The sequence below is a fragment of the Rutidosis leptorrhynchoides genome, chromosome 2 (genome assembly GCF_046630445.1).
Source record: "Rutidosis leptorrhynchoides isolate AG116_Rl617_1_P2 chromosome 2, CSIRO_AGI_Rlap_v1, whole genome shotgun sequence".
Taxonomy (NCBI): Eukaryota; Viridiplantae; Streptophyta; class Magnoliopsida; order Asterales; family Asteraceae; genus Rutidosis; species Rutidosis leptorrhynchoides.
In genome coordinates, this window is record NC_092334.1 from 105,272,487 (window position 1) to 105,297,809 (window position 25,323).

Here is a 25,323-nt window from a genome sequence, read left to right on the forward strand (position 1 = left end):
TTTTGCTACTTTTAAATTGTGTCGCATAGGTTTCAATTGTACGTTTAACATTGTAATGTAACTAGCCGTCGAACTTCTTTTTGTAAACTTGAAACACCCTTTTACATTGAAATGAATGCGACATATTTTGGTCAAACGTTGTCTTAAAGACTTATGACCATGTAATGGGACCTACGTAGTCGACACCGTCACTTGACGATTTGTCGGGGTCGCTACAGGTAAGCCACTAACTTCAATACTATTTAGGAAATCGATAGTATATAGTTCATTATTAAAGTCAGCGTCTCTCTGTGACGCACATATACTGTCTGATCTCAAATATGACCTTTACTCTCCTTCTAAACACATCATCATTCTATCATTAATGATTTTAACTACTTGATGAGTTGGAACAAGAATTGCACATTGCTGATAATATTCTGGATTGCCAAGATTAAGAAGATAATCTCGATAAATAGTTGAGATGATAGAACCAATTGGATCATTAACATCTGTTATCAAAAGATCTTGTGGAATTTCAATATCAAAAACTCCGTCTTCAGATTCACCAACATCACCGTTGCCTATGTCAAGTATCCATTGAGCAAAACTTCTAGTATCGGCATCAGCTTCAATACCACATAATCTCATGTTAACTGTAAGTTTTAAAACAGTAACATAATCCCACAAATAGAAAGAATTTAGAGATGCATCTACTATATCTTCTCTTTTACCTTTTTAAATAACAGGTAATATTTGTCTAAAATCACCACCAAACACAACTGTTTTACCCCCAAACAGAGTATCCATGCTATCAGGATTGGCTTGACGACATATATCACGCATAGAACGATCCAGTGCTTCAACGTACATCATGTTAACCATAGAGGCCTCATCCCAAATAAGCATTTTTGCCCTCCTAATGAGCTCACCCAATTTGCTGCTTGGAGAAATAGTACAAAATGACTCATCCGTAGGATGAAGCGGTATGTGAAAACGTGAATGATCTGTCCGACCTCCAGATAATAGCAAAGCTGCTATCCCACTTGACGTAACATTTAAAACAATTTCTCCTTTACTGCGCAATGCAGCTGAGAGTGTTTTCCAAAGGAAGGTTTTTCCAGTACCACCATAACCGTACAAAAAGAACACAACTCCTTTGCCGTGATCAACAACTTTTATTATTTGATCGTATGCCTCCTTTTGTTCGGATGTTAACTTTGTAATGAAATCAGAATGTTCATTTGCAAGTGTACTTTTGTCGTAGGAGAGCTCATCTATAATAAGATGTTTTTCTGAAATATTCCTTGTATGATTCGATGGGCAATGCATTGAATTAAAACTTCTCAATGAACTACTATTGCGTTGAAGTAATTTGTCAATCGCTTGTAAAGTTAAATCTTTTAATAGTTCAGACTCAATTTGTGTTCCTGCAATGAATTAAATTTGATTTATTAATATAGTAAATATGACAATTTAAGTATAATATAATTTAAATATCGTTACCTGTTCTGTGGGGATGAACGATATCCACTGAAAAATACCGAAATGTTTTCTCAAATACAACTTCAGGTCGACTCATAGTGTTAGATAATAGTAATTATTGAAGCGACCCGTCCTAATCCATAAGGACGAATACAATAACATATGGTTACATTGCGAGGTATTTGACCTCTAAATGATACATTTTACAAACATTGCATTCGTTTTGTAAAAGACAAACTTTTATTACATCGAAAGTTGACAGGCATGCATACAATTTCATAATATATCCAAACTATAAATGACTTAATAATAATCTTGTTGAACTCAACGACTCGAATGCAACGTCTTTTGAAATATGCCATGAATGACTCCAAGTAATATCTCTAAAATGAGCAAATGCACAGCGGAAGATTTCTTTAATACCTGAGAATAAACATGCTTTAAAGTGTCAACCAAAAGGTTGGTGAGTTCATAGGTTTATCATAACAATCATTTCAATAATTTTACTAGACCACAAGATTTAATTTTCATAGTTAACTGCATGAACACTCATATGCAAAAATCATCATACATAAACACTCATCTGTATAAAATCCATTCATATGGTGAATACCTGGTAACCGACCTTAACAATATGCATATAGAATATCCCCAAATATACAGGTACACTCATTTGTATATCAAAATTGAAGTACTAAAGCATTCATAACCTGGATGGGGCTTGTTGGGCCCAATAGATCTATCTTTAGGATTCGCGTCAATTTGGGGGTCTGTTCCCAAATTCTTAGATTACAAGACTAAAAGGGCGATATCCAGTTTAATAATCCAGCCATAGAATGTAGTTTCAAGTACTTGTGTCTATTTCGTCAAACATTTATAAAAACAGTGCATGTATTCTCAGTCCCAAAAATATATATTGCAAAAGCATTTAAAAAGGGAGCAAATGAAACTCACGATACTGTATTTCGTAGTAATTATGCATATGATGTCAATGAACAAGTGCAAGGTTGGCCTCGAATTCACGAACTTATATTAAGTATATATATTTATATGTTGATCAATATCTGTCTAACAATTTTAGGTCAAGTCGTAGTGTATCACAATCCTAATGCTCGAGATCGATATGCAAAAGTCAACAAAAGTCAACTTGACCCAAAATGACTTCCAAAATCTATACATGTTTATTATATAACTTAAATATAGTCGTTTTATATATTTAAATATATTTATCAGATTTTATTAAATTAAATAATACAAGTCATTTATTAATAATTAAAAATTTATATTAAAATTTATATATGATGAAAATATACTTTTATATATTTCAAGTAATAAAATTTATACAGTTCACTCAATATCATAAAAATATAGTGGTATGTATTATTAATGTAATTATATTACGTGTGGTAAAAATATCTTTATACCACGTATTTATTTGATAAAATAATATTAATGATAATAATAATGAGTAAAAGTTGTATTATTTTGTAATAATAATAATAATTATTATTATTCTTCTAATACTAATAATAACAATATTTATTTACTAATGATGATATTAATTATAATAAAATGGTAATTTTAATCATGATAATTTTAATAATAAAAATACTTTTAAATTTTACTATAGTAATAATAATATTTTATATAAAAATAATAATTCTATTCAAAATGATAATTGTTAATAACTAGTTGTGGAGCCCTCGTTTTGCGCCGGGGGCTCCGTTTTGAATGCGAGTTAAAAAAAAGTCTTGATCTATTTTGTAAAAAAGAATTTTTTTGACATCTAACATTGAAGGGTTGTTCCTTTTGTGAAAGTTGCTTCTTTTAGCGTTCGGGTTTTATTTTAAAAAAAAAAAGTTAGTTGATCTATTTTGTAAAAAAGAATGTTTTTGGACATCTTTTGGTAGCATTGAAGGGTTGTTCCTTTTACGAAAGTTGCGTCTTTTATCGTTGGAGGAAAAAAAATATTAGCACAGTAGTGGCCTATGTGGGTCCTACTGTTTGAGCGCAGTGTACAAGTCGGTAAAGCGTGGCGGGTGTTATTATTCAGTATTTTTAGTGTTAGTGATGAGATTAATAATAATTTAGAATATATGTATAAAGTGGGGGTTCGATTTGTATTTTAATAAAAGTAAAGGGGTTAAGTTTGTGGGGTTCGATTTGTATTTTAATAAAAGTAAAGGGGTTAAGTTTGTGGGGTTCGATTTGTATTTTAATAAAAGTAAAGGGGTTAAGTTTGTGAAAATTGAAAAAACGAATAGTATAAATTGGGGGGTTCGATTTGTATTTTAATAAAAGTAAAGGGGTTAAGTTTGTGAAAATTGGAAAAACGAATAGTACTATTCATAAGATTTTGTCTAATAGTTGAAAATTGAAAAAACAAATAGTATAAAGTGGGGGTTCGATTTATATTTTAATAAAAGTAAAGGGGTTAAGTTTGTGAAAATTGGAAAAACGAATAGTACTATTTATAAGATTTTGTCTAATAGGTATATTGGTAATAATAATACAATAATAATAATAATAATGATATTTTATAATAACAATGATATTTCTATTAAAAATGATAATTTTAAAAATGATACTTTTAATAATAATAATAATAATAATAATAATAATAATAATAATGATAAAATAATGAAAACGATATTTTTATCTAAATCAATATCTTACAATATTTTAATTTCATCATGATACTTATACTCATTATTTCCTAATCGATTTGTTTAATAGCTTTTAGTCCTCTTTTATATCGCATTCATAATAATGATAATAATAGTAATCATAATAATTAGATGATACTAATATTAGTTTTAATGCTAATGATACTAATTATAATAATTATAATAATACTAATACTAATGATAATACTAATAATAATGATAATAATAATAATATTTATAATAATAATCATAATAATAATATTAATAATAACCTTAGTGATAATAATGATAGTATAAATAATAACAATTTTAATGATAATACTTATATTGATAACGATAATGATAATAATAATAATAATAATAATAATAATAATTATTATTAGATAATAATAATAATAATAACGATAACAATAACGACGATAGTAATAATAATAATATTAGAATTAATGATAATTCAGTTGACCATATCTTTTAATCCGTTCATCGAAACCATACGCTTTCTAAATGAAAAGTTATTAATTTTTCGCCAGCTTTTCAACGACATGCATATCATATACCTTATCTCAGTAGCATATATATTAAATTCATGATTTATAATAAACTATTTAACGACGAAAATTAAACATACAAGCATGCATAATCATATATACTCGAGCACTAGTCAGGGATACACTATTAATATATAAAAGATAAGATATGAATGCTCACGTATCAATATTGTGATTCAATATTGCAGGAAAGTACGTAGACGCAATGGAAAAGATAAATGCTAGGATGACCTCATGAGCTATACCCCCGAACAATACCCATAACCTCCATAACTATAACCCATAATTTCCTTAGCTCTATCCCACTCGAAAAACCCGTTTGAAATAACTTCCTCATGACCTCGTCGTAATATTTTATGTATAATAATAATACTAATACTAATAATACTAATATTAATATAATAAGATTAATAATAATAATCTTTAATAATAATAAGATTAATAAAATAAATAAATAACTACGGAGTATATAGATTTAGAGAGATAGATAATCGAGCAAGCAGAGAGATCGAGTTCCTTTTATAATCAACTCAGCTACCTACCCCTCATGCGATCGCATGAGGTTTGGGTGTGATGCCCATGTGATCGCATGAGCAAATATTGACAGCTCATTCGCATTCGCACATATTGACACTAGTTTTTATATATTATTTAATATATAATATATTTAATCTTTAGAATTAATTAAATATTATATTATATTCTCGTGCATAGTTGATTTATAATTTTAGCACCGATGAATTGTACGTTGACGCTCGACTTACGTACCGATTTCGGTTTTTCGAACGTCCTTTCGTACGCTTAGAAAACTTGTACTTACGTTTCGTGACACGTACTTTTATCAATAATTAGACTTATTTCACCAATAATTATATTAATTGAAATGCAACTTATACTTTTGAGTGTTATGGTCATTTCCTTCTTAAAATCATTGTCTCGTTATTTATATAATATGTTGAATAATATTATTTAAAATCTTTATTATAAGAAAGATAATATAAGCAAAATGTTTTACATTTAAGTTAATATTTTCTAATAATATATTTCATTACGTTATAAAGTATATATATATATATATATATATATATATATATATATATATATATATATATATATATATATTAACATTCCAAAATATCTTTAATATTATTTAAAATTTTTATTACAATAAAATAAATATAATCAAATTGTTTTATATTTAAATTAATATAACATTTTACTACGTTATAAAATATATATTATCATTTAGGAATATATAATTTGTACATATTATATTTATTGGAAATATTTTAACAATATAATATTTAGTTTTTCAAAACTACTTATATTTAAGATCATTTCATTAAAAGGTTTTAATAATAGAAATTGTTATATCATAAAACGTTCTTAATAATAAAAGTTTATTATATCGAAAAACATTTTTGTTTAAGAAAGTAAAATCATATATAAATCATAACAGGTTTCAAGTTTTTAACTTACAGTTTATTCGTGAATCGTAGGGTTAAGTCTAAAAGATAATCATACGTATGAAATCATCCTAATGTAACATGACAAATGGGTTTATCTAGTCGATGAACCTTGTCTCAATTATTTATTCTACATGATCAATCATTATGAAAGCTACATAATTAACTTATCAAAAGACACGAGGAAATATAGTGTAAAGTATACGTTAAAAGTTAAGCAGGAATCTCCACTAACTTTTGTCCAGTTACCGTTAATCGACACTTTTGTTCCTACTTGTAATTCACTTTACCAATTATTCCGAATACCGTTAAAAGGAAAGATTTCTTAAATCATAGTGGACCTCTCAACGGAGACTTATCATAATATCACAATACATCAGATAATTCAATCATTTGATATTATCTTTTAATTCCATCGATAAATATATTAAACATATATTGAAACAAATACGTTTATGTAAAATATTATACATCTAATACTTTGTTAATGTTTTCAATTAATATAACTATATATTATATATGCAAATCTATATGCACATAAATGTTCGTGAATCGTCGAGCACAGTCAAAAGGGTAATTGATTACCTGAATATAATTCCAAAATTTTTGAGACTCAACATTACAGACTTTGCTTATCGTGTCGGAATCATATAAAGATTAAGTTTAAATTTGGTCGGAAATTTCCGGGTCGTCACAATTATGCAAATAATTTTCTGACGAAATGATCACCCTCCCCAAAAAACGCCTCTTGTATACCTTCTATATACTCCTTATCATCATCCAATAAACCTAAATCATAGAAGCGTCTTTGTAGCTATTAAATACCTGACCATTTACCATCCGGATATCTTGATAGGAAGTTGGACCTTTAACCTTGTTGAGTAGAATTCTAAGAAAAAACAGATCACCAGACTAATCATACCTGATTGGTTATTTGATGTTAATCTATATGAATTAGACGAATCATACCTGATTGATTTTTTCCTGTTATTTATTTCATTTACAGTATCATATATGTATAACTGTCCGAATCTTGGTTTTCGACCATCCGTTGGTATTAAACCTCCATATTGGTGACAATTTTGACCACGAATACAAAATGTATAAGGGCCACGACTTTTGTTTACAAGATCATCCACCTTGCCACCCCTGGAAGTAAATGAAAAAAATCATGTTGTACTGTCTAACATTCTCAATGAAATGTTGACTCTTTGGATGATTGTTAGTATATAGATCCCAAATGAGTTTAGGAGGAGATTTGTTGAACTCGAGAAGCGCTATTTTACCTTTCAAACAACAAAGTGAGAATGCCCGGGTGAAATCGTTTGTTTTTTTTTCCTACTTTCGTCTCTTTATGCCATAATTTAGCACCACAAGCGTAACATATATAAGTAAGATCCCCGTAATCAACGTAGTCTGCCAAAAATAACAATTTATTGGTTTACTTTAAAATATATATAATAGTTTACCCTTTAAGTTCCTTTGAATGATTTATTTTGAAGATCATCGGAGTTTGCTTGGTCAATGTCAAAAGGTATCGGTGTAATATTTCCTTTCGATACCTGTTGTTTTGATTCCACTTTGACCGTACTTGTAAAAATGCAGACTAAAATAGTAAGTATGTACATTTTAAAAATAAAACAGGTTTGAATATTATATATGTCACAAATAATTACCTTTGGATCCACTGTATGATGTAGTGTAACATTTGTCACTATTAGTAAGTGATTGATTTGATATTCTCAAAGATGGTGTTAGCGGTGCAGGAGTTGCAATGTAATATGAACAAGCACCCGTTGTATATGTCGTATGTTCAAAAACGTTTTCTTTCATCATATTTGATGTATATTGTGTTCTAGATGAAGTCATAAACTTTGATCCAGTTGTGTTGGTTATATCTGAATAACCAATGTATTAGATTTTAGTTTAAAAATCCAGAATGAATTCATTTTTCATATATACACCATAGATTACAAAAGATATAGTTGTAATAGCATGAAACACCTGTTAGTATTGAACACGATGGTGAGGATTGTTGACCAATTGCTGTTGTTCTATTTTCTTTTTTGTGTTTCATCATAATGTTACCAACGATTGTTTTTGAAGTGGAAGAAATTTCTAACAATAATAGAGATGTATTAGTATTTAAATTTGATATATAGTGAATATGCCTGAATACTAAATCTGTAAATATATGCCAAGAGTAACTTTCTCTAACATTCAGATTAATAAAAACAGTAAATAGTACCTGGATTTGATGCATTAACATCAAAAGAATCCTTCATCATTGTAGGGTATTTTTGCTTATTTGTAACTGGTTCCGAAACATTTGTCTCATTTTGTTTTGATTTATTTAAACATAAAGATCTTCTCAAGTTATTATTCATGTCAATCAAGTTTTATCAAACATATCCTAAAACTATGGTTTTTGAAGATAATGAAGGATTATATTTCTTATGATCCACAATTTCAAATTTTAAATTTGAAAATGAGATTATGGTTATTGACTAAATACCAACGGATAAATAAATGTTTTGTGTTGTACTTGACTTTATTGGTAATAGGAATTTACATCCCTATAATGTAGGAATTAGTCTATGGTCAATTTGATTTGAAAGTACTCACAATTTCGAATCAACTAAGAACTATTTATATTAGTGTTTATTAGTTTATTCTAGTATACTTAAAATAATTGTTTAGTAACTATAGTGATGTTAGCAATACAGAAATTGTTATCAGCAAAAATAAGAAGAAAAAATGAAACAACACTGATATCATAATATAAATATAAATTTATATTAATATTACAGGAGTAATTTCCATACTTGTTACAAAAAGATTTTTAAAACGACCCGTCCTAATCCATCTGGAAGAATACATTACATTTGGTTCATCACGAGGTACCTGACCTCTATATGATACATTTTACAAACATTGCATTCGTTTTAAAAGACAAACTTTCATTTCATTGAAAGTTGAGGGCAGCAATACCATTTCATAATATATCCAACTATAATTGACTTAGTTATAATCTTGATGAATTCGACGAATTGAATGCAACGTCTTTTGAAATATGTCATGAATGACTCCAAGTAATATCTCTAATATGAGCAAATGCACAGCGGAATATTTCTTTCATACCTGAGAATAAACATGCTTTAAAGTGTCAACTAAAAGGTTGGTGAGTTCATTAGTTTATCATAAACATTCATTTCCATCATTTTAATAGACCACAAGATTTTCATTTTCAGTTCTCATAAATATACGTCCCATGCATAGAGACAAAAATATCATTCATATGGATTGAACACCTGGTAACCGACATTAACAAGATGCATATAAGAATATCCCCTATCATTCCGGGAAATCCTTCGGGCATGATAAAACAACATCGAAGTACTAAAACATCCGGTACTTTGGATGGGGTTCGTTAGGCCCAATAGATCTATCTTTAGGATTCACGTCAATTAGGCGTGCACTAATTCTCAAAATTAGTGATGTTCCCTAATTCTTAGGCTACCAAACAAAAAGGGACATATTCGGCTTCGATCATTCAACCATATAATGTAGTTTCGATTACTTGTGTCTATTTCGTAAAACATTTATAAAAATTTCGCATGTATTCTCAGTCCAAAAATATAAAGGGTAAAAAGGCAAATGAAACTCATCATACTGTATTTTGTAGTAAAAATACATATGACGACATTGAACAATGTAGGGTTGACCTCGGATTCACGAACCTATATCATTTATATGTATATTAATACATATAATCGTAATCGAACAAATTTATATATATCATTGGTGATTTAATTGTTATGTTAATTAGGTGTTTTATTAATAACCTAATTAATTGCATTTATTAATACTTATTATAAAAGTATTAATATAGTTATGTTATATGTAGTAACTATGATTTTTATATAACTAATATGTATGTGATAAAATAGTCTTGATAATAATAATAATAAATAAAAAGTTGTTTTATTTTACAATAATATTAGTAATAATAATAGTTATTATAATAATAATAGTGGTACTAGTATTAATAATAATAATAATAATATATAAATAATATTATTATTGTTAAAATAATGATAATGATAATAATAATAATAATAATTTTGATAAAAAGTGATAATAATAAAAATGATACTCTTAATAAAAATGACAGTTTTTATAAAATAATAATAATAATAATAATAATAATAATAATAATAATAATAATAATAATAATAATAATACTTTCATTAATAATTAATAATTATAATGATAGTAATAATAATACTTACATTAATAATAAAAATGATAAAACTAATAATAATAATAATAATAATAATAATAATAATAATAATAATAATAATAATAATAATAATAATAATAATAATAATAATAATGTTAAGACTACCTTAAAAAGGCTTGAAATAAAATAAAGTGTTCGAGCCGGGACTCGAACCCATGACCTCATACTAGACAACTTAGCCTTTACGCCATTGAGCTGTTTGCTCACTTCATGAATTTATTTTACTCCCAAATATGTTAACCCGTATTATCTCAGATCTCATACATCATCATCTTAACTTATAAACCCAACAGAAACATATATATACCCAAGAGTATACCTTCGGCCCAACAGGCAATTTCTCAAGCCCAACAGCAAGTAAATCGGCCCAACATCAGTTTCTCTTATAATTAAAAAATTTGTAGTGGCCTGCGTTCGAACTCAGGACCTCTCGTTTAAACACAAGCGCTCCAACCATCCAACTGCCATTCCATTTCTGCTATAATTCATAACTTAAACTTATTTATCCTATACTGTATCTGTTTCTCCTTCATCGTCATCATCATCTTTAACATAACAATCATGCTTTTCATCTTGTGATTATCTAATCGTAATCATAACAAATGTATTTTGGCCAATACATAATAATACTTCGTATAATTAACTACATAATTAAGTGTGATCATATGTATCATTACCATCATCCTCATATCATCCGTATACCATCATCGAGTTATTTACACTGTTCTAACATCGTATCATAACACATCAACATCACCCTCAACTGAAATGAGTGAGTTTTAAACAGAAGTAGCTGCAGTCACGAGTTCACGATGGTTGCATCAGTAGCGTAACAGAAATCATGTGGTGGTTGGTGGTGATTCTTGGAAAAGAAAGTGGTGGATTATGGAGGTGGAAGTGGTGGTTAATGGTTGTGAAGAAACGGAACCCAGTGGCAGCAGTTTGCTTGATTATAGTGGTGGTGGAGGTGTGGTTTACAGCGATGAAAACAGAAAAAAATGGGTGTATCATTCGAAGAAAAAAATAACATAAAGGTGATGGTACATGGAGGTTTACAACGATGGTGGTTGTGATGGCGGACGAGGTTAGAGAGAGAGAAGAGAGAGATTAAGAGGGTTTACAGTTATGATGGTTGTCAATGGTGGTGGTGGGTTTCATGGTGGTTCAAGATGATTGTTGAAGGTGAAGGAGGCTTGAGGTAGTGGCTTAATCAGTGGTCGATGGCGGTTCTTGATGGCATTAGGGTGGCGGTATAGTGGTGTTTAGGATGGTGATGAAGCTTGGGTTTGACAAGAAACAAGGAAAGGAAGAGAACATTTGATGGTTGATCATATTAATAATTTGTAAGTGTACGTATATGCTTATATATTAATTAGATAATGGATAAAGAAGCACAAATAGTAATTTGATTGATTACTCATATGTACAGTACATAAATAGTTAAGCAGCCATACATCTGTTTTATTCTACCGACAACGGAGCACTATCGTGTCTATTGCTAAACAGTTAATATATAAAGGTGTTCCTAAAAATCCCAAATTTTTAGATTAAACATATTTAATTATTTCACTCATTACCTGTTTGAAACCTGATCAAAAAAATTCGATAATTATTTATTTTCTGTTCCAAATTATATGTACGGAGTACAAAAACTTAGATTGAAAAGGTAAAAAAATATTTATCAAAACTATTATCTTTTTAATCACACTTTGGACCAACTTTTATTTTAAAACTTCATATATATATATTAGACCTATTTTAAAAATAATTAAACGTCAACCGAAAGTTACAGACATTTACCATTTAAGCTCAAAATTAATTATATTTAATATACACTATGTATATATATAAACAGTTTAAATAACAAAATTTACTACGCAAATAAATATATATTAAATAATTAAATTAAATATAACAATATATATACACAAGTAATATACATATATTATATATAAAATAATAGTTTTTATTACATTGTATTTTATTTTACATATTTATTTATAACAATAAATTGTTTATTAATGTTCATGTTATTATATATATTATACATATATTTATATATATATTTATATATACACATGTTTATATATATATCCACATAGTTACAAGTAATGGTTCGTGAATCATCGGGGACAATCGAAGGTCACATGAATATATGAACATTGTTTTCAAAATTTTCTAGACTCAACATTACATACTTTGCTTATCGTATCGAAATCATATAAAGATTAAGTTTAAATTTAGTCAAAATTTCCCGGGTCGTCACAGTACCTACCCGTTAAAGAAATTTCGTCCCGAAATTTGAGTGAGGTGGCCATGGCTAACAATAAAAATGTTTTCATGACGAATATGAGTTAATAAATAGAGTTTTATCACCATTGAATAATTTGGATAAAATGATTCGATTACTTGAAGCGTATGAGTGAAACTATCACCAAAGATTGAGATAAGGTAATAGATATTCGTCTTTACTTTTGACGTAGTCACGTTTGAATTTAGAAATTAAGGTACGTCTTAATTTTTGACATAGTCACTGTTGAATCCAGAATTCAAGGGATTTTAAAGAAAATCTTCGAAATCTAAGAGATTTGATTCTTCGACGAATAAGGAAAATTAAGATCTCTAAAATTAAATACGGTGATCTGCCTCGATTACTCTGTCTGATATTTCCATTATAAATTAAGCTCTTCCGTTCCATTATTCTCACCATTCCTATACTTTCTTTCTTAGTTCATACATCCAAAAGATTATGAAAATGCTTAATCCCATTCTAACCCTTGATATTTTCCTAATTATCATTTCTGTCATCCTTCCTTTCAATCTTCCATCAGAAAAATCTGTTTACTTCTACAATTACCTTAGGGTGATACTATTCTTAATTCTACTGTTTCTTTATATTGCTATTCGTATTAATATACATGGTTTGTGATTTCTGTGTTGTTATTGGACTTTATATTTTCTCTTATATTTCGGTGTCCCTGCTTCTGTCTCCTATAATCATTGTCATCCATAGTTAATGCTCTCTCTTATTTGCTGCGATTTATACCCCCTTTCTATTTCGAAGCTTCATGCTTTTGTTTTCTTTTCGCAAGTAATGGTTCAGAATTTGTAGGTATGGAGTTCCGAATGAACTTAATGTTCTAAGCAAGACAGAACGTAATAGCACGATTTGATTTGTCAAATTACCAGAATCACTGAGAATAGAACTATCAAGAATATACTTTCTTGATATGTTCAGAAGTTAAGCAGAATGAAAGAGTTATGTAACATGGCGCGTGATGACGTTATGATCTGTGAATCATCACGTTCCATTAGAAACTCAGCATGACTTACTGTAATATAATCACGTTGATCAAGTGTCATTATATTATACTAACTCATGCATCAATTTCCAACACTACTTCAAAAACATTCATATTTTAAATCTGAAGGTTTACAAAATATAGAAACTAAACAGTATCCTGTATGATGTAACACAGTTAGCGCGGAGTGATAATTAATATTGAATGAGAATATTTATGAAGATATCTTTAGAAATATTGAGAATATTTATAATAGAGGATACAATAATATCTTAGAATTTTAGAATCAAATTGTGATGAAGAAATTCATTCACGATGATTTAGAGTGATTAAGGAACAAGATATTTGCTAAAGATTTCATCAGATTTAGAATCATCAGGATTCTTTATGTACAAGTTTAGTCCTTGTGATTTGTTCAGAGTCTCCTTCATAGTTTCGCATAATTCGCTTTTCGGTACTAAATTTTCTATTGAGCGTTTCCAACACTTCATTCTTTATCATCATACTTTTGACTGTTAAAGTCATCAACAGTTTTCGCTGTTTTATCAGCTTTCTCAAAATTCAAAGATCTGATTCGTAGACTAGAGTGCTGTTCAGAATTTCAGAATGGAAGATCATAATTCTAAGAGGTAAACGTTATATGTGTACATATAACTGTTGATGTAGAAACGTTGTGAGATTTAAAATACTGATTTGCTGATTCCCGGTAAGGCAATTCTTGTTACAAAACGCGGATGAGTATATGATAGGGTATTTATGAATAAATATAGTGATTTATCGAAGTGACTTACGCCAAAGAGTAGTGAAGTTGCTGGTACGTTTACTGTTAATGTGGTGGGATATAAACAGTTCCCCGGTAACGAAGGCGAAAAGACAACGTATATATCAAGGTAATAATAAAGTTGTTTCGAACGAAAAGTCAAAGTTGACTTGCTGGAGCTGTGACAAATTTGCTACTTTAAAAGGAATTACCAAGTTATTTTGGGTAATAATAATACTAAAGGAATTAGCACAGATACATGTTAAACGTTTACTCGGGTTTCGAGAGTTTTCAAGTGCATAACTATATGCATAAATCTTTCCTTCCTTAGATGAAGTGCTGTTGGTTCATCCTCTCGATTGAGGTGTTTTCAAGAATCATGAAAGGTTTGAACGCAGATTGGAATCGTCAAGATACAAATGAGGTTTAAGATGAAATCAAGTGGCAAACTTGAAGAATTATTTAGTTTCATATGTTATAATCAGTATTTTAATTCATTTTAATTGTCCAATATTATTCGTCCACAGTCGATAGTTCACAGTTAACAGTCCAATCATTCATATATAGTTTAATATATAATATTCGAATTAATTAATACGTATCGTGACCCGTGTACATGTCACAGACTCGATCACAACTCAAAGTATATATATTATTATAGAATCAACCTCAACCCTGTATAGAGAACTCGATCATTACTGCATATAGAGTGTCTATGGTTATTATAAATAATATATATATGCGTCGATATGATATGTCAAAACCTTGTATACGTGTCCCTATATTTAAAGTGCGTAAAATAAATACAGAAATTAAATGACGATAAATAAAATGCGTAAAGTAAATAACAGAAATTAAATGACGATAAATAAAATTACGATAATTAAATTGCGATAAATAAATGTAATAAGGAATTAAGAGTTAGCTAGGAACAATTAGCTAGGAACAGTTAGCGTGGATTCTTAACAAAATTTTCCTAGTAGTTAATTTGTTTGTTTCTAACAAATTTTATTTTGTCCAGTGTTTTCTTCATTATACCACTTGTTGGATTCTGATAGGTCAAAATTTAAATATGAAATTGAATGAAAATGGTTATTCTGCAGTGAACGGATACGTATATCGGTGGTTGTAAGTAGGATAGTAAATGACTGTTGAATCAGCTTTGACGAATGTACAGTGTAACTTATTAAGGTGAAATCTAAATATTCCTCGGGTATTACCTACCCGTTAAAATATTTTCACCATTAATAGTTTGTGCAAAAAAAAAAAGAATTTTTAATTACAATCTTTATGAAAACATATATACGTATATATTTTTTTTCCAGATGTAATCATGGATTTAATGAGTTAATATGATATTAAACTCATTTGGTTTACGTTTAGAACTAGAGTACATAATCTCTAAAACATTAGAGGTTACACAATCACCATGAAGAACGAAGATAATTGATGTAGAACGATACGTAGAACGATGATTGTACTCGAGGTACTGAATGGGATGTTGAGGCATGGATTGTTGATGGTACTGGTGCTGTTACTGATGGTAATGTTGGTACCGGTGATGTTGTTGAAGCTGGTAAATTTTGCACCATATTCTCCAGATTGATTACTCGAGCGCGAAGTTCGTTGACTTATTCTATTATTCCGGGATGATTGTCGGTCGGAACGAGCGGATGAATAAGGTTTAGAATTTTAGATAGAATATAATCGTGGTGAGATATTCTGGAGATGAGAGAGAAAATGATGTCTGGAACAGGTTCGCCAGTAAACGCTTCAGGTTCATTGTCAAGAGGTGAATTCGGTTGGTGGAAGGGATCGCCTTCTTCGTGTCTCCATTAATTAAGTTAACTACGAACCCATCAGATGAATTGTGGATGGATGATTGGTTGATTCATTCTGGTGACACTGCTTTCGGAGCTTAGGTGAAATTCCATATCGGAATAGCTGTCGGAATCCGAGGATTTCGAACTGGTTGAGGGATTCATCTTGTACGATCAGATGAAGGATTTTTTGATAAGAAATAGATTATAAGATATAGATTAGTACCATGTAATACATAATTTACATATGTATATATAATACTAAAATCCCATAAGTTACGGAGAAATCTACGGAAGCTGTCAGGCAAGGGTAACAATAACAGATATGCTAAGATATGAATTTATCTATATACTGTCTATGCAATAGAGGCAGTAAGACGTGTCTAGAATTTAAGGATGATAAGCAAATAATTTCCTAAGGATGATAAGCAGGTAATTTTCGACACAAAAATGATAAGCAAAACTTTTGACATGCAGACACGGTCGAATTTCAGACTCACTAATGCATCTTATCAACTATCAGTTAGACACACTAATGCAAGACATAGTTCGCTAAGACCATCGCTCTGATACCAACTAAAATGACCCGTCCTAGTTCATCTGGACAAATACATTACATTTGGTTACATCGCGAGGTACTTGACCTCTATATGATACATTTTACAAACATTGCATTCGTTTTTAAAGACAAACTTTCATTTCATTGAAAGTTGACAGCATGCATACCATTTCATAATATATCCAACTATAATTGACTTAGGTATAATCTTGATGAATTCGATGACTCGAATGCAACGTCTTTTGAAATATGTCATGAATGACTCCAAGTAATATCTCTAATAGGAGCAAATGCACAGCGGAAGATTTCTTTCATACCTGAGAATAAACATGATTTAAAGTGTCAACCAAAAGGTTGGTGAGTTCATTAGTTTATCATAAACATTCATTTCCATCATTTTAATAGACCACAAGATTTTCATTTTCAGTTCTCATAAATATACGTCCCATGCATAGAGACAAAAATATCATTTATATGGATTGAACACCGGGTAACCGACATTAACAAGATGCATATAAGAATATCCCCTATCATTCCGAAAAATCCTTCGGACATGATAAAACAACATCGAAGTACTAAAGCATCCGGTACTTTGGATGGGGTTCGTTAGGCCCAATAGATCTATCTTTAGGATTCGCGTCAATTAGGCGTGCACTAATTCTCAAAATTAGTGATGTTCCCTAATTCTTAGGCTACCAAACAAAAAGGGGCATATTCGGCTTCGATCATTCAACCATATAATGTAGTTTCGATTACTTGTGTCTATTTCGTAAAACATTTATAAAAATTTCGCATGTATTCTCAGCCCAAAAATATAAAGTGTAAAAAGGCAAATGAAACTCATCATACTGTATTTTGTAGTAAAAATACATATGACGACATTGAAAAATGTAGGGTTGACCTCGGATTCACGAACCTATATCATTTATATGTATATTAATACATATAATCGTAATCGAACAAATTTATATATATCATTGGTGATTTAATTGTTATGTTAATTAGGTGTTTCATTAATAACCTAATTAATTACATTTATTAATACTTATTATAAAAGTATTAATATAGTTATGTTATATGTAGTAACTATGATTTTTATATAACTAATAGGTATGTGATAAAATAGTCTTGATAATAATAATAATAAATAAAAAGTTGTTTTATTTTACAATAATATTAGTAATAATAATAGTTATTATAATAATAATAGTGGTACTAGTATTAATAATAATAATAATAATAATATATAAATAATATTATTATTGTTAAAATAATGATAATGATAATAATAATAATAATTTTGATAAAAAGTGATAATAATAAAAATGATACTCTTAATAAAAATGATAGTTTTTATAAAATAATAATAATAATAATAATAATAATAATAATAATAATAATAATAATAATAATAATAATAATAATACTTTCATTAATAATTAATAATTATAATGATAGTAATAATAATACTTACATTAATAATAAAAATGATAAAACTAATAATAATAATAATAATAATAATAATAATAATAATAATAATAATAATAATAATAATAATAATAATAATAATAATAATAATAATAATAATAATAATAATAATAATAATGTTAAGACTACCTTAAAAAGGCTTGAAATAAAATAAAGTGTTCGAGCCGGGACTCGAACCCGTGACCTCATACTAAACAACTTAGCCTTTACGCCATTGAGCTGTTTGCTCACTTCATGAATTTATTTTACTCCCAAATATGTTAACCCGTATTATCTCAGATCTCATACATCATCATCTTAACTTATAAACCCAACAGAAACATATATATACCCAAGAGTATACCTTCGGCCCAACAGGCAATTTCTCAAGCCCAACAGCAAGTAAATCGGCCCAACATCAGTTTCTCTTATAATTAAAAAATTTGTAGTGGCCTGCGTTCGAACTCAGGACCTCTCGTTTAAACACAAGCGCTCCAACCATCCAACTGCCATTCCATTTCTTATATAATTCATAACTTAAACTTATTTATCCTATACTGTATCTGTTTCTCCTTCATCGTCATCATCATCTTTAACATAACAATCATGCTTATCATCTTGTGATTATCTAATCGTAATCATAACAAACGTATTTTGGCCAATACATAATAATACTTCGTATAATTAACTACATAATTAAGTGTGATCATATGTATCATTACCATCATCCTCATATCATCCGTATACCATCATCGAGTTATTTACACTGTTCTAACATCATATCATCACATATCAACATCACCCTCAACTGAAATGATTGAGTTTTAAACAGAAGTAGATGCAGTTACGAGTTCACGATGGTTGCATCAGTAGCGTAACAGAAATCATGCGGTGGTTGGTGGTGATTATTGGAAAAGAAAGTGGTAGATTATGGAGGTGGAAGTGGTGGTTTATGGCTGTGAAGAAACGGAACCCAGTGGCAGCAGTTTGCTTGATTATAGTGGTGGTGGAGGTGTGGTTTACAGCGATGAAAACAGAAAAAAATGGGTGTATCATTCGAAGAAAAAAATAACATAAAGGTGATGGTACATGGAGGTTTACAACGATGGTGGTTGTGATGGCGGACGAGGTTAGAGAGAGAGAAGAGAGAGATTGAGAGGGTTCACGGTTATGATGGTTGTCAATGGTGGTGGTGGGTTTCATGGTGGTTCAAGATGATTGTTGAAGGTGAAGGAGGCTTGAGGTGGTGGCTTAATTGGTGGTCGATGGCGGTTCTTGATGGCGATTAGGGTGGCGGTATAGTGGTGTTTAGGATGGTGATGAAGCTTGGGGTTTGGCAAGAAACAAGGAAATGAAGAAAACATTTGATGGTTGATCATATTAATAATTTGTAAGTGTACGTATATGCTTATATATTAATTAGATAATGGATAAAGAAGCACAAATAGTAATTTGATTGATTACTCATATGTACAGTAATAAATAGTTAAGCAGCCATACATCTATTTTATTCTGCCGACAACGGAGTACTATCGTGTCTATTGCTAAACAGTTAATATATAAAGGTGTTCCTAAAAATCCCAAAATTTTAGATTAAACATATTTAATTATTTCACTCATTACCTGTTTGAAACCTGATCAAAAAAATTCGATAATTATTTATTTTCTGTTCCAAATTATATGTACGGAGTACAAAAACTTAGATTGAAAAGGTAAAAAAATATTTATCAAAAATATTATCTTTTTAATGACACTTTGGACCAACTTTTATTTTAAAACTTCATATATATATATTAGACCTATTTTAAAAATAATTAAACGTCAACCGAAAGTTACAGACATTTACCATTTAAGCTCAAAATTAATTATATTTAATATACACTATGTATATATATAAACAGTTTAAATAACAAAATTTACTACACAAATAAATATATATTAAATAATTAAATTAAATATAACAATATATATATACAAGTAATATACATATATTATATATAAAATAATAGTTTTTATTAAAATGTATTTTATTTTACATATTTATTTATAACAATAAATTGTTTATTAATGTTCATGTTATTATATATATTATACATATATTTATATATACACATATTTATATATATCCACATAGTTACAAGCAATGGTTCGTGAATCATCGGGGACAGTCGAAGGTCACATGAATATATGAACATTGTTTTCAAAATTTTCTAGACTCAACATTACATACTTTGCTTATCGTATCGAAATCATATAAAGATTAAGTTTAAATTTAGTCAGAATTTCTCGGGTCGTCACAATTTTTTTCCCATAATACTAACATAAATCTAATTGTAGCTTAAAAAAACATAAATCTAATTATACCCATGTCGATCCACAAAAAACTTTAACTTTTAAGCCCAAAAGCACGACATGCATTCCGGTATCGTGAGTTCAAACCCATGAATGTGTGGGAAATAACCTTTGTAGCCGGATATAGGGCACCTCGTTGCCACGTCAGCAAAAGGATAGCGGTTCCTTGTCCATGTTTGATGTATGAGGTCATAAACGTTTGTTCTCATAGCAACCACATAATCCGGTATCGGTGGGAATATCCGATTAAGAATTTTTAAACCGATATCCTTTTCATTTACATCGTGAGACACAAACATCACCAAACCATAAACATAAACTGCCTCTACTAATTTGCAGTTTGATGCTTCTTTTAAATAACGGAGCCCATCTTGGGTGTATTTTCCATCAAAATAAAATAAGAAACCCCTCCAAAAAATCACATTAGGGTTTTTATTTACCAAACAGCGATGGTAAAGATAAACCATCTGAGGGATACTGTAACGACCCAACCCATTATTCAACCGAAAACACGATCCAAATTTTTTTTTTGTGAGACAGTACATCTGGACGGCATTCAGCAGTGAAGTACAGGACGGCGTCCAAGCCTTTTGGACGGCGCCCAAATGAATTAAAAATCTCTGATCAGTTTTTCAATTACACGCGAGCGGAAAACCCGCTTCCCGACACTTTTAAATGAAACCAATTATCAAGACACGTCATTATAAGTAAAACTAAGAATTTCCCACGATAAAACAAGTTTTACAACACCGGGCCCACATCAGCCGTTTTACGACTTTCGAAGAAAATACAAGTTTCCCACCACGTGAGTTTTAACACAAAAATAAAGACCGAGCATGGTGATTGGGGATACGCTACCGAATCCTAATCAAATCCAAAAAAACACGTCTTCTAAGCAACTACGCAAGTCCACTAGTCCCCATGCTTACCCGAGCCACCGCCTCCACGCAAATCTATAAAAATGTAAACAACGAGAGGGTAAGCTAACGCTTAGTGAGTGAGAATATACTACATACATATATATGCATAAAATGGACACGCCACACAATAATCATATAGCACATACCGGAGCATCCAAACATAAAGGCAAGCTAATCTATGCATACCGTACAATCGCTATACAACAAGCTAACAATATCAACAATGTAAGTTCACTAACAACGATATGAACAATACCATCAAGCTACACCCGGAGGGATAGCTACATCACAACAATACGACGATATATATAACAACAAAGCATAAAACGCCCAAGGTTAACCCCTTAACCCAATACCAAAATAAGATTGGCCAAACTACATGAGCCTTAGTAAATCCGCATCCACACGAGACTACTATCTTCAATACCACAACAACATCGAGGTTGGCCGAACTACACGAGCCTTAGTAAATCCGCATCCACACGAGACTACTACCTCAATAAGATGACCGAACTACACGCGTCATCGTGAATCCGCATCCACACGTGATTCACTTCTCAACTCAAAACCCACGGTCCCGGGATTATACAAATCCACATCATCGGGGTTATCCAATCACAACTCAATACCAACCCTTCGCCATTGGGGTTATATAGTCCACATCACAAGCACATGTGATAACGTACACATGAAGTGTGTACCTCGCCAAAGGTGGTCAACCAAAATGCATAACCGTGCCAATTGAACCTATACGCAAGTCCATCAAATCCACCTATATGTGAAGTGAGCTCTATAACCAAGAACCACTTCACCCGACCTGTACCCATCCTACACATATATGCACATAGGATATTAACACTCACCTTGTCGTCTTGATGAATACCACCTGTGACAACCCGGAAATTTCTGACCAAATTTATACTTAATTGTGACAACCCAGAAATTTTCGACCAAATTTAAACTTAATCTTTATATGATTCCGACATGATAAGAAAAGTTTGTAATGTTGAGTCTCGAAAATTTTGGAACTATGTTCATACATTCAATTACCCTTTTGACTATGCTCGACGATTCACGAACGAATATATAAATGGAAATGAATATATATATGTATGTATATATATATGTATATATATATATATATATATATTATAACTTGAAAACGTTAACAAAGTATTAAATGTATAATATTTTAGATTAAACGTAATTGTCTTAATATATGCTTAATATATTCATCTACGGAATTAGAAGATAATACCAACGATTGGATTAGCCGATATTTCAACAATTATAAATCCCGTAAGTATTGTGATAAGTCTTTGTTGAGAGGCCCACCTTGATTTAAGAAATCTTTCCTTTTTGACTGTATTTGATATATAAATAACTTGCAACGTGTATAGAAAAAGTATTTATATATATTGTATATATATATATATATATATATATATATATATATATATATATATATATATATATATATATATATATATATATATATATATATATATATATATATATATATATATATATATATATTAAGGTTCGAAATTATTTTTGTAAAAAATAGTAACACCCATTTATTGTTCCGTTTGATAAATAAATATTATATACAAATTTATATTTTTCTAAATGAAAATATATATTTTACAATGTGATAATGCATAGAATTGATTTATATATAAAACGTTTCGATATTATTAAATATATTTTAATAAACAACGAGGAGTTGATTTATAGAAGCAAATGACCAAATTACTAAAATGTATAAGTTATACTTTAAGTAATATAGTTTATTGATAATTTAAGATTATATTTTGACAAAGGTACGAATCACGAAACGTAAAGTACAAGTTTTCTAAGCATACAAAAATGCATTCGAGAAACTGGAACTGAGACATTAGTCGAGCGTAAACGTACGAGTCATCGGACCAAAAATTAAAAGTCAACTATGCACGTGAATATAATATAATATATAATTAATTAATATAAATTATATATATATATTATAAAAATATGTCGACAAACAAAACAACAAAAAATTGTGAGCTAGATTTTGGGGCCATGCGATCGCATGAGAAATAGGCATAAAACCCATGCGATCGCATGACAGTCAGGATTCAGAAACATTCTATAAATTGGCCAGTTTGTTCGACACACACACACATATATCTCAATCTCTGCTCTCTATATTTATTATTATTATTATTATTATTATTATTATTATTATTATTATTATTATTATTATTATTATTATTATTATTATTATTATTATTTTTATTATTATTAAGATTAATATTATTATTAATCTTATAATTAGGAGTATTATTATTAGTATTATTATACATAAAATACTACGACGAGGTCATGAGCATGTTATTTTCGAAACAAGCTTTTCGAGCGGGATAGAGCTAAGGAAACTAGGGGTTATAGCTATGGAGATTATGGGTAATGTTCATGGGTATTATTCGCAAGTCTAACCTAGTGTTTATCATCTCCGTTGCGTCTACGTACTTTCCTGCAATATTGAATCACAATATTGATATGTGAGCATTCATATCTTATCTTTTATATATTAATAGTGTATACATGTCTAGTGCTCGAGTATATATGTTTATGCATGCTAGTATGCTAAATTTCATCGTTAAACAGTTTATGATGAATCACGAATTAAATACATATATTACTAATAAAAGGTATATGATATGCATGTTTTTGAAAAGCTGGCGAAAAATCAATAATTTTTCATTTAGATATCGTATGATTTCGATGAACGAATTAAAAGATATGATCAACTGAATTATGATTGACGTTAATTGAAATTGCTTTTGAATCTGCAATTAATATTTAAACAACTTGTTTATAAGATTGATAAATTGAATTTTTAAATATTGACAGCGGAGTAAATGAATTCTTATATAAGGCACGTCTCGTTTTGTTGAACAATTGTCAAAATTAATTGTTTTATCATATTTTAAAGCCTTATAAAAACTATAGTTTAATTTTACAAAAATTAGGAAACTATGTGAAATGTTAAAATATTTCGATTGCCATGATCATTCAACTATTGTATTGAGTCAGATTGACCTTTTGAAATGACTTTTGATAACTTTTGTATGTCGATCTCGAGCATTAGGATTGTGATACACTATGACCTGACCTAGCTTGATAGACAATTATTGACCAACATATGTTCTCTAGGTTGAGATCTACGATTATTTGGTATTCCAAGTTTCGGTCACATTTCGGTGAACGACTTTATGTGCTGCTAAGGTGAGTTTATAGATCCCTTTTTAAATGCTTTAAATATTTTGGGCTGAGAATACATGCAATTTATTTTAAACGCAATGGATACAAGTACATACTTAATTCTACATTGAGTTTGAATCGAAAATCCCTTAGCTTTGGTAACTAGTAACTGCCAGTTATAAGAACTGGTGGGCGCGAGTAGTAGTATATGGATCCATAGGGCTTGATATCCCCGTCCGAGCTAGAGCACTAGCCTTTTAACAGACATATGCTATTTGAGAAGCGTACACGTTGGTTTGCGTGTATTATTAAGATGATTATACAAAGGGTATAAATTATATATACGTTAAGTTTAGTTACCAGGGTGCTCAATTTCGTAGAATATTTTGATAAACGTTTCTGGATGAAACAACTAAAATCTTGTGATCCACCTTTATGTACAGATTATAA

The 25,323-nt window shown here is 29.6% G+C and overlaps 1 protein-coding gene across 1 annotated transcript; it reads right to left on the minus strand.

Annotated features, from left to right (window-relative positions):
- Window positions 1–327: 327 nt before the first annotated feature.
- LOC139888160 (uncharacterized) lies at window positions 328–1,561 on the minus strand. Its single transcript, XM_071871190.1, has 3 exons — window positions 1,486–1,561; window positions 750–1,409; window positions 328–635 (listed from the first exon to the last, which is right to left on the minus strand). Exons 1-3 carry the CDS (start codon window positions 1,559–1,561, stop codon window positions 328–330), a joined length of 1,044 nt encoding a protein of 347 aa, XP_071727291.1.
- Between the last annotated feature and the right edge of the window lie 23,762 nt (window positions 1,562–25,323).